We start from the raw sequence: 13,078 nt of genomic DNA on the forward strand, positions 1-13,078 counted from the left end.
AAAGGAGACCTAATGTTTTCATTGTACTGTATCTGAAAATGAAATAAGGGCGTTAATTTACATTCATAAACTATACATATACAACATGCATACACATAAACATATACCTATATCAATATATATATATATATATATATATATATATATATAATGAATATAATTCCTTGTATGAGAATTTTCATCAATCAATTCACCTTTGCTTGTGTCCATCACGGTTCGTTTTCCTATAGTGCACAAAATCCCGTGTGGATATGAAACCCACTCAGAATCGTTCGCACCATTACGTGTGTATGGCATGATTATCTACATGACCTATGTACTGGGTTGCCAGCATACTTCTGGTGTAAAAGGGCGTGCGTACAAAAATAATGTTCGTCAATGCTCAAACGCGACACACACTCAAGCTTTAAGAAGGGGCAAAGTCCACTGAACATTGCAATACTATAATGTAGACAGCCCTACATGTATGTTATGTAGATAGCCGAAATTGTTCAGTTACTCTGATTTATTGTTTACTCTTATCTTTTATTTGGAATATTAAATAATCTTGTTGAGGAATATCTTTTAGTACTACATATATTTTCATTGGTAGATCTAGTGAGTAATAATACGTTCCACACACAGAAAAAATAAAGCATCATAGTTCATAGATCATCATACATTGTATATCTTCTGTTAACAAGAATATCACCATGATAGTGTTGTGGAATGAGTTTGAACATTTCATTCCATTTCATTTCATTTCCGAAGAAAGAATACCATACAATATGACACTTGCATGTAGGAATACACACACACACACACACACACACACACACACACACACACACACACACAGACTCACACACTATGAGTACAATGTGACTTTTTTGCAAATTCAAGCGAAATCAATGCGGACCATTTCCTTTTCAAACAATGAAATAAAACATACTTGTACTTGAAGGAAATGCATGGGAAACTGTTACTGAATCATATCAAGGAAAAGATGTCGCAACATTATAGGTACCTATACTGATTAGCTTTATTGTATTTCGGGACAGTGTTTTTTTTTTTTTATTCCAGCTTTTGTTTTAGCTACTGCTACACGGCATTTAGGGCATTATTTGGGTCCATCACTAGGCTATGTAGCATCTTATTGACACCATTCATAAAGGACTCAGTTGGGAGTGCAGAACTGATGTGCAATAAAATGCGCTTCTGTCGTTCCTTTATGGGGTACGTATTTGGATGTTGTTAACTGGGTATAGCAGATTGGTCTGAAAGCGACATGTACAAGAGGGAAAAATGCGGGTGATAGATTGAGGGGCAAATAATAATACAGTCATGACGGTGTACAAAGGATATGAGGGTGGAGTCAATGCGATTCAATTGAAACGAGGAAACACACTGTGATGGTAGTGTGTGGTGTGTAATTTACACAGTGTCTGTATCCAACTATACGTGCATGCTGTAGGTTACAGCACACAATATGACGGCCATTCACGTTTACACTGGTAATGAATAACACTGGTGTCACTCACGATGTTCATAGCGAGGCTAACAACTCCTGGGTATTCCCCCAATGGAGACTACATCTCAATACGAGAGTCAAGATACATGTCTATCAAATTAAAGGTTTTAATACGCTAGGTATTTTTAAAGATACGAGCCCAGGCTTTAAGGACGCGGCGTCTCCTAAAGACAGGTGAAAATAATGCCTGATACTATTTCTGTCTGTGTTTCAGTTTATTTGATGCACACAATTCTCGCTATCGCCAATGACGTAAAAAGTACCCGGATGTTGATTTAAGCGTCATTTACGGTGCATTATGGGATAGTCCGGTAGCAAAGTCACTTCCGTTCGTACGCGCGTGATACGTGACTAATGCTATTTACACACACAACCGACTGTATTCTACGTGTACTTCCGGTTTTCTCGACTTGAATTACAGCTTTAATATGATTTGAAATTTCTCCATTCTTAAGAAATTGCTGTTAATACGACTATTGGTTGTTGCTGCGAAGCTGCCATGTGTTGTTCGCACGACAATAAATGAAAAAAATCTGCAGAAATAGGACCCTTACTGGCATGCGAGACGTGACGTGGCCGCGTGGGTGAAGTTTGCGGGTGACTCCACAGCGCAGTACGTGCACGCGCGACTTACTAGTAGTGGTAGTATTATAGTAGCACTAGGTAGTAGCGGCCTAGTGCCTACGTACATTGTACGTACTTACTTGGAAGAAATTGCTTCGGAGACAGGATAAGTTCGAGATCACTGTTCGTTCCCGATTGTGTTCGTGACATTTCGACAGAGAACAAATAAAAGAAAAGATGGGCATATTCCATGACGATATACTGTATATCCAGGTGGGTGAATATTTTCCAGCATATTTTCAGCGTATGCAGAGATGACTGATCTGTGATGTGCTCATCGATCGCATGATCAAGCAGTACGCCGTACCGGTATGTGTTATGCATTTTGTTACGACCAAAATCACTCCGAGAATGATCGCACAAAAGAAACAATCAACTGATGTTCAGGCGGTTTATTAACAGTGATATTGTGGGTACAGACTGGTAATCGGCGTCACATCAATACAACAATGATCAATAAAAACAGTTATAAATCGGTAGTGGAATCACTTACACGTATTAAATAATCCTTTGAAAGTGTCCAAATACGATGTTCGATGCACAGACGAATGATCCTTGACGCACCGATGAATGATTCCTCCGACGTAACTCCAGAGGCGCAGGTTACGATAGTCCACGGTATAGATCCGGGGTAAAATCCACAATGTCCACGGCGAAACGTGCAGAGTCCAAACGTTGTGACGACCACGTCCAGTTGATGCGTTGAATGATGATTCACTTAATAACGTTCAGCTAAGAATCCAGCCCACCACAGCTTTGCCGTAGCAATGTCCATTGACATAAAAATGGAGTCTCTCTCCAATGTAGGCAAATTAATCATCTGCAGGCAAAATGTCTCCCAGGCCTTATCTCCACAAACATAACAGGTCAGCAGGTAACACAGGAGTGACTATAACAAGTCGCTTCAGAGCCAGAAGTGACGTAACTCTCAGAGCAGAGGTGTTGGGTACTCTGCCTACTGCAAAATTTCTCTGGCTTATATACTATCCATTCACCCCCTTCTAGCACATTCTATAACTCTCTCCAACCTACTAGCCAGTCCAAGTTCCAGGAAACCTGGATGACTCACTGCCTAACTATGTACAAAACATCATTACCAAGAATAACTACCAATCACATTGGGCTACAGGGACAGTGCCTCACTCAGCCAAATATGTAAGCACTTCCCAGAAAATTCTGGAAAGGGTGAAATCATTCTAGATTGAGTGAGTTATAATGTATTTCCTCTTACATGCATGTACTGTGTAGTTACATTGTATACCACCTAGAAAATTCTCCACTGATCTGGTCAGCCTGTATGTACTATATCTATACCACATAGAATGTTCTCCATAAATCTGGTCCACCTGTGTACATACACATTAAAACAGCCAGGCATACAGTACATCATACATGTACGTGTACATAACTACTAGTGTGTACATTAGTGACACCATCCCCCATGGGAAAAAGAAAGCCTTGCTGTAGCAAGGGTTTCTTTTACCTTCACAATTTCTCATTGTTATTTGCAACGAATGTGAGGTAAAGTCCAAGTCAAGCAACAATAATCACATACTATCACATGCCTTTTGGATAGCTGTATTAATTCCATGTTCTCTTTTCATGGATACTATTTACAATGATATTGCTTAGATTCTCGGAGCTTATACAATCATATCAAACTGTTTTGCACACATTAATGAATATGCTAAACACATACACTGGAAATGATACGCGGTGAAAACTTTTCACCTTTGATACTCTCTTCAAGTTACACTCTTGACAGAGCGTCGGCAATTACATTGTTTTTGCCTGCCACATGTTTGATTTTGAGTGCATATGGCTGCGTCATCATGCTCCATCTGAACAACCTGTTGTTCTTCATTTTGAACCGGTCTAAAAAGACCAAGGGGTTGTGGTCAGTATAGACCGTGATCTCCCCTTTGCTATTTGTCAAGTACACTTCGTATTGCTGGAGGGCAAGGATGAGACTCAGAGCCTCCTTCTCAATTGTGGAGTACTTCTTCTGGTATGCATTCAGTTTTTTTGAGAAGTAGCTAACTGGCCGTTCAGTGCCTTCTTCATCTTCTTGGAGCAAAACCGCTCCCACTCCTACATCGCTAGCATCTATTGTCACCTTGAATGGCTTTGCGAAGTCAGGAGCTGCCAAAACAGGCTCATTAGCAAGGACTGCCTTTAGTTTCTCGAAGGCTCTTTGACACTCATCAGTCCACGTGTACTTCGCCTTGCCCTTCAGCAGGTTTGTTAGGGGGGTGACTACAGTGCTGAAATTCGGTACAAATTTCCTGTAGAAACCAGCCATGCCCAGAAATCTGAGCAACTCCTTCTTGGATTGGGGGATGGGAAAGCCTAGTATAGCCTCTACCTTGGCTTCTCTTGGCAATACTTGTCCCTGACCGACTACATGCCCGAGATACACCACTTTGGCCTTTGCAAATTCACTCTTTGCCAGATTAATCACCAATCCGGCCTCCTTGAGTCGATCAAAAAGTTGCCGCAAGTGTGTAATGTGCTCCTCCCACGTGTCACTGTACACTAGGATGTCATCAATGTATACTACACAGTGGTCAAGTCCAGCAATGATTTGGTTTGACAGCCGTTGGAAGGTGGCCGGAGCATTTTTCATGCCGAATGGCATTACTTTGCATTGGAACAAGCCATCTGGTGTAGCAAAGGCAGAAATCTCTCATGGCTTTGTCGGTCATGGGCACTTGCCAGTATCCCTTTAGAAGGTCTATCTTACTGACATATGCAGAATTTCCGACCCTGTCAATGCAGTCTTCTAGTCTGGGAATGGGGAAAGAGTCTGTTTTCGTCACGGCATTCACCTTTCTGTAATCTATACAGAATCTTTGAGACCCATCCGGTTTGGGCACCATGACGATTGGGGAGCTCCAACTGCTTTTACTCGGTTCTATTATGTCATTGTCTAGCATGTATTGAACCTCTTCCCTTACTTTTTGCAATTTGCTCGGGTTTAACCTGTAAGGGTTCTGCTTGATAGGGTCAACATCTCCTACATCAACATCATGTACAGCCAGAGGGGTGCAGCCTGGTTTGTCTTTACACAATTCTTTGTACTCATGTAACTACTAGTGTGTACATTTGTGACAATAGAGATATATACTAAGATATTATAGTATACATCTCTATGGTGTTATGTAATTAGCTTATGCGCTGCGTGCAGTGTGGTGCATGTTGACCGAAAGATCGGTCTGTATCTGTCCGTCGGGGAATGTTCCGCGGAGACTGCGTCTGGCTTCACCGATCCCCTCCGTCTACGGAGGACAGCGTTAGAAAATGGCAAAATATAAAAGAGTCCTCCGGACAGACGGATCTTTCTGTCTATCTGTCTATGGTGAATGCTAATGCAAGGCCGGCCGCCGGCGGGGACTACAGTGTACGAGTATGACAGGCCTAGCCACTCGCTGGCTCGTAGCTCGGGCGATACAGCGGCCTATTGGCCTACTGTACTAGTATCCGTGGTCGGCGCTGCGCTATAGGTAAGGTACACGTACGCGCACGCTAGCGTTGTGCAAATTATGCCCCGCGCCGGAAGTGCCCTTGCTACCAAGTGCACTAAATCTTAACGAAAAAGCCACATCCGGGTACTTTTTACGTCATTGGCGATAGCGAGAATTGTATCGTTCCTTCCTCCCTTCACGCCTCTTAATTTGCGCAAGGATTTAAAGTAATGACATAACGTATGCAACATTTCTGACAACCAGCAAAATAAATCACCAACCCCTGTATACTGCTTTGTTTCATAACCCACTCATCTAACCAAATTGCCAAAACGCGAGTATCCTTACAATGTAAGCTGTATGTATAAGCATACAAAGTTGATGTCGTGAGTTTTGCAACGTCCCTTCAGTATGACGATAATAATAATTATATGTATATTTTTCCCATCTCCTCCAGATCGTCCCCATACAGTGACATGGCGAATTATTGCCATGGTTGACGTAGCTGTAGCCTTCTTATCAAGCAATGGCGTCACGCGCTTTTAAAACTTTTGAAGATTTTTCATACGTAACTGATGTTATCGTTATGTTTTTATTAATTATTCCTTCAAATATTTACTCATGAACTTAGGGCATATTATTTGAATTTAAGGTGAATTCCCATGTTGGTACAAAGTTTATTGTCTTGCAAGTTTCATTATGTACGCTTGTGCTCCCTGCATGAATCGACGATAATAATAGTATTCAATTTCACTTTCAATTCAATTTATTTCCACAAATCTGATAAAAGAGGCAATCACATTGTACATGACAGCATACAAGGGACACCCTAAAGGCAAAATAAAAAATACAAAACATAGGCGTTATATCAAGAGAAGTGGAGGAATCAACATAGGCTTAAACCAGTTTTTCAAGGTAAATCCCCAAGAAATATATTCAACTAATGATAATAATAATAATAATAATAATAATAATAATAATAATGATAACAACAACAACAACAAATAAAAATGGTCTATGTATATCAAGTTGTCCATACCTGTGGATATGTCCATATTCTCTCAACAACGGAAGAGGCGGGATTACGTTTATCTGTTCCCTTCTCCTATCGGATATGCATGTTTGGCTGCGTTCATCAACTCCTGTTCTCGGCAGGAACAGGTTATCCAAACAGCTTTCACGGAATTTTTACGAGTCGACAAACGCAAAGCTGTTTTGAAAGCCCTTTAGGAAAGCCTTTTACGAAAGGTTGCGTTTATCAACTCTCCTTTCTCGGCAGAAACAGGTTATCCAAACAGCTTTCCAGGAATTTTCACGAGTTGATAAGCGCAAAGCAGTTTTGAAAGCCCTTTAAGCCGTGGTCACAACTCGCCGTACTTGCAAGTGCGTGCTGTCTACTTGCAAAAACGTGGGCAAAATTTGGGGATCCGTACGTAGTAAGTACCGCCTCAGTACGGATTTTGGAGCACGCAGACACGCCGTAGCACTTTTAAGCCGTGGTCACAACTCGCCGTACTTGCAGGTGCGTGCTGTCTACTTGCAAAAACGTGGGCAAAATTTGGGGATCCGTACGTAGTAAGTACCGCCTCAGTACGGATTTTGGAGCACGCAGACACGCCGTAGCACTTTTAGGACACGAGGAACTTTCGCTGCGTTGGGGCTACGGATTCACCCTGAGTGCGGGCAACGTACGCGCCCTCTACAGCGAACGTGCGTACAACGCACTGACTCCGTGCGTCTTTTAAAATTTTCCCACCGTCACTTGCTCGACGGACGGCGCAGTAGCACGTACGTGTTGAGCACGTGATAAGTGCGCAGCCCGTGCTTATTCGACACTTCCCTGAGTTCAACTGCTCAATAGAGCACGCAGACCGTACCAAACTTGCCGAATAAGCACCTGCTCCGCACTTAAAACGCAAGTTGTGCGCAGTGATTTCTGCAATGTACACGAGCCGAGCAGACGGAAGAGTATCATCATTTCGTTTCCAAGATGTCCTGATGTTGTTGAAAGGTTGAAAGGTATTTATTAAATAACATCTCTTGCAGCCAGGAGGCTGAATTGCGGACATTTTACAAGGATCATCATGGGTACATTCAAATATACAACATACATTAGAAATATTAACTATTGCACAATAAAATTGACCTTTACCATCAACAAAACAAAAATACAATTATGTTGGCAATTATACTGTTCTATTTCACCTACCGGGCAGAAATGCCCTGTAAGGATTATGGGATTGAAGAAATTGCATACACAGAAAAATGATATATATGATATAAAATGATATAAATATACACTTGCATCATATTTTGCGGCACATAAGACACAGTCAAAAACTGCTTGAAGAAGCAAAGCATATAGAAATCTTGAGCTCTGAGTGGTCAGTACATGAAGTGACCAGGTTTTTGGAGTTTTGAAATTTGTTTTTATTTTACATTTAAGAGCTGCACAAGCGTGGTTAAAAGGCATTGACCATCATTGTGTATGCAGAATAGTGATAAAGTCAGTACCATTCTCTGAAATTGAGAATGTGTATATTTTGAAATTAAGCAAGAAAAAAATTTCTATGACAATATTACCTTATATAGGGCCTTAATTGCAAACGTGACACCTTCAGACTCGGATAAAACTGCAAAACCATTGGCCAACATTCATTGTTCTAGTAATATGCTGATAAATCTATGAAGATAAATCCAGCTAAAAAATGCCTCCATGGCTGAAATGCCACCACCTCTGAAACTGGGTATAACGATGGTAGACTTCATAACAGCATATCATTATGCATCTCACCTCCAGTGCCAGTGTGTGAGGATGTTTCAACCAAAATAATGTTATACAATGTCATTGTATACCTGATATTGACATCAGGTATACAATGCCATTTCATACGTGATGTAACCTATGCCCTATACCTGATATAGACTATTACTAGTAACCCTTTCTCTGTCAGTGAGTCAAATATGCACACATTTCACATATTTCATTTAGTTCATTTATTTCAGTGTCATTTTCTTTCAACAAAATATAAAAACCTATAGACATGAAATGAATATGACAAGCAGAAGGTTAAACTACCATTACACGTATGGAGAAGACGTATGATTATACATCTGAAGAACTTGGACCTCGGAAGGTGGTCCTATAATTAGGCCTATATCCCTAGCATCTGACGGGGAAAAAAAAAAATCATCGCAGTGGCACGCACTTACAACATGCGACAGAGTAGGGATACCGTGCGTGAGCAGCACGTGTAATTACAGCCTCCGCAAGAGAACGTGGCAATCGCACGCAGATTGTAAGTTGTAAGCACGTACAACTCACTAACCACGTGCACAACGTACGATGCACGTAACCCCTCATGGCCAGGCGTGGCGTGCGGGCCACGTGCTTGCACCCTGCGCAACCGTGCGAGTGTCGTGCGTTGACGTTCTTTCTCCCTGCGCTAGTCACTCCCTCCCCACGTTTTTAGAAAAAACGTGAATGCCGTGGCCTCCGCCAAGAACGTACGGACGAAAAGCACGCACGGCGAGTTGTTACCAGGGCTTTAGGACACGAGGAACTTTCGCTGCGTTCGGGCTACGGATTCGCCCTAAGTGCGGGCAACGTACGTGCCCTCTACAGCGAACGTACGTACAACGCACTGACTCCGTGCGTCTTTCTAAATTTTCCCACCGTCACTTGCTCGAGGGACGGCGCACGTAGCACGTACGTGTTGAGCACGTAATAAGTGCGCAGCCCGTGCTTATTCGACACTTCCCCGAATTCAACTGTCCAATAGAGCACGCAGACCGTACCGAACTTGCCGAATAAGCACCTGCTCCGCACTTAAAACGCAAGTTGTGCGCAGTGATTTCTGCAATGTACACGAGCCGAGCCGACGGAAGAGTATCATCATTTCGTCTCCAAGATGTCCTGATGTTGGCAATTTTATATTCATACTGTTCTATTTCACCTACCGGTCAGAAATGCCCTGTAAGGATTATGGGATCGAAAAAATCGCATACACAGAAAAAAATTATTGTTATATCATTATAAAGGGCACATAAGACACCGTCAAAAACTGCTTGAAGAAGCAAAGCATATAGAAATCTTGAGCTCTATGTGGTCAGTACATGAAGTGACCAGGTTTTTGGAGTTTTGAAAAGTTGTTACATTTAAGAGCTGCACAAGCGTGGTTAAAAGGCATTGACCATCATTGTGTATGCAGAACAGTGATAAAGTCAGTACCATTCCTCTGAAATTGACAATGTGTATATTTTGAAATTAAGCAAGGAAGAAATTTCTGTGACAGTATTACCTTATATAGGGCCTTAATTGCAAACGTGACACCTTCAGACTCAGATAAAACTGCAAAACCATAGGCCTACATTCATTGTTCTAGTAATATGCTGATAAATCTATGCTGATAAATCTAGCTCAAAAATGCCTCCATGGCTGAAATGCCACAACCTCTGAAACTGGGTATAACGATGGTAGACTTCATAACAGCAAATCATATGCATCTCACCTCCAGTGCCAGTGTGTTAGGATGTTTCAACCAAAATAATGTTATACAATGTCATTGTATACCTGATATTGACAGTAGCCTATTAGCCTACATCAGGTAATACAATGCCATTCTATACGTGATGTAACCTATGACCTATACCTGATAATTATAGCCTATTAACCCTTTCTCTCTCAGTGAGTCAAATATGCACACATTTCATATATTTCATTTAGTTCATTTATTTCAATCTCATTTTCTTTCAACAAAATATAAAAACCTATAGACATGAAATGAATATGATACACAGAAGGTTAAACTACCGTTTACACGTATGGAGAAGACGTATGATTATACATCTGAAGAACCTCGGAAGATGGTCCTATAATTAGGCCTACCCCTAGCATATGACGGGAAAAAAAATCATCGCACTTGCACGCACTTACAACATGCGACAGAGTAGGGATACCGTACGTGAGCAGCACGTGTAATTACAGCCTCCGCAAGAGAACGTGGCAATCGCACGCAGATTGTAAGTTGTAAGCACGTACAACTCACTAATCACGTGCACAACGTACGATGCACGTAACCCCTCACGGCCAGACGTGGCGTGCGGGCCACGTACTTACACCCTGCGCAACCGTGCGAGTGTCGTGCGTTGACGTACTTCCTTCCTGCGCTAGTCACTTCCTCCACGTTTTTAGAAAAAAACGTGAATGCCGTGGCCTCCGCCAAGAACGTACGGACGAAAAGCACGCACGGCGAGTTGTGACCAGGGCTTAAGGAAAGCCTTTTCGAAAGCCCAAAATTTGTGACGATCCAAACAGGTTTCCTAAACAGGTTATCAGAAACCTGTTTGTAAAAGCCTTTCGAAGTTGATAAACGCAAAACTGTTTTGAAAGCCCTTTAGGTCGCCCTACTGCGGTTACGCAACCATGCGTTTCCGGTTTCTGAAAAGACGCGCGCCACGTAAAGTGCACACGAGTACGTGTACACAGGTGTATACAGCTGTGTGTAATGCACGCATATGCTTGGATCAAGGAGGTGTTTCTTTCCCCAACAAGGTTTGAGAAATAGAGTAACAATAGTCTCATTCCCTTTGATCCCATGTCTCATGCCGCCACTCAGAAATATTTGACGTATGTGCTAAACTGGAGCTGCCTCACAGATAGGCCAGACAATTGATTCATGTGGCATTGTATCATGACTCGTCACTCTCAAAGGAAGATAATTATGTCTTTATGATGGTAATTGCTTTTCGCCGTCCTTCTTAGAAAACAAGCGGCACATTAATAGTACAGGCAGTCAGGGCTTTAGGGCTCTCGAAAGGGCTATGGGAAGGGCTTTCGAAAGGGCTTATCGAAAGGGCTATCGAAAGCCGTTTAAACAGGGGAAAGTTGATAAACGCAGCCGACGAAAACAAGCGGCACATTAATAGTACAGGGGAGTGGACAGGGCTTTCGAAAGGGCTATTGAAAGGGCTTTCGAAAGTCGTTTAAACAGGGGAAGTTGATAAACACAGCCTATGTGTGTATGTTTATCTACATAAACTTCCTCAGCTTTTGATGTACGGACAATTTTGATCCGTCAAGTAACAGTCACATAAGAATAAACACACACACACACACACACACACACACACATACATACACTAATATTCACATCAATAGGACAAAGTAGGTACCCCCAACAAATATAGGTCAAGCCTATGTTTACGCACATGGCTATACACTCACACTTCTCATGCATGCTACACAGAGATGGTTTCGTTCTGATCTGTTTTACAGTGGTTTGTTTTTATTGTCCCTATGCCCACAACGGCCATGTCATCCCATTCCGAGACACGTTTTGAATTGGTAAATCCTAAAGACAAGTTCTTGCCTTGTCACTCTCCTTAATCACAAACAATTATGATAAAAAATAAAAACACATCAAACCACTCAAACGAAAATGCACACACTTTACAAATTTACAGAAAATAATTCCATTTGAAATACTTTCCCGTATATCTTTCTGCGTATTGATACACACGTTAAATGTCTGCTTTAAATGTACGTATGCAAAATTGTTCGTATGATATCTGACAGCAATACTTTTGAAATAAATTTCATTTCTGCCTCTCTTCAAGGTAGTAAAGATTATTTATTTTCGATGGCTTGGAAAGATGCTATCATAAAGTTGATTGGAAAATGAAGGTTGTAATAATTTTCATCAAAATTAATCGAGTGATGGTATCAAAAGGAAGGACAATGATGTAAATGGACGGATAGATTCTATAAACACTGTCTACGCTTTGGCAGCCTCAGTATGATTTATTTCACATGAGCACGGGAAATAGCTTAAAAACCATAGATTACGAACTTTGAACAGAAAACGAAACTTAATTGCTATGATGCTCTCAAGAAAACAAAACAAAAAACAATAAGGAACAAAATATGTACTGCATTGCAAGCAGTAAGATAAGACTGGAAGTTGATGAACGTATAGTAAGACAGGACACATCAACAATTTCGTTGTGTCTGTCTTCAAGACTTAGACGCTTGCATACCAAGTCTAATGTAGATTTAGTGAAGTCATAAATGTATCTGTGTATCAACAGATTTGACAGTACTTTGCATAAAAGGGTAAGCAATGACGTTAATTGATACCTCGGACGATTTTTGTACACTACAGCTCTTCATGGACGTCTCGCTTCCGTCGTTTCTTCCGTCGCCTTGCGTCAGGGTACGTCACCTGGAATCGACCGGCATCCAGCGTGCTGGATACGAAAGTCGAGTCGCCGTAAATTCTTCCATGGTTGCCGTAGGGGGAGCTATCAACGAGCATTCTTGAACCTGCCATGGCAAAGAGAAATATTTGCAGTAGGCCTATGGAGTCAAACCAGTAGACGACCATCAATGAAAGGTAAACACAGGCAACCCTTGTAGACTGGTTCGAAACAGGTAGCGTATCGAGAGGGATGTTTTATTCACACGTAAAATAGTGAAACC

General features: G+C 41.6%; 1 protein-coding gene across 1 annotated transcript in view; it reads right to left on the minus strand.

Moving 5' to 3' along the window:
- Window positions 1-12,755: 12,755 nt before the first annotated feature.
- The window catches only part of LOC139730191 (uncharacterized), a 70,099-nt gene continuing 69,776 nt past the window's right edge, over window positions 12,756-13,078 (minus strand). Inside the window, exon 48 of the mRNA XM_071641086.1 lies at window positions 12,756-12,922. Coding sequence (XP_071497187.1) covers window positions 12,756-12,922 — 167 coding nt within the window. The remainder of the gene's footprint in view (window positions 12,923-13,078) is intronic.

Source organism: Diadema antillarum, unplaced genomic scaffold, assembly GCF_040938485.1.
Source record: "Diadema antillarum isolate AM-2024a unplaced genomic scaffold, OU_Dant_1.0 seq00000297_RagTag, whole genome shotgun sequence".
Taxonomy (NCBI): domain Eukaryota; kingdom Metazoa; phylum Echinodermata; class Echinoidea; order Diadematoida; family Diadematidae; genus Diadema; species Diadema antillarum.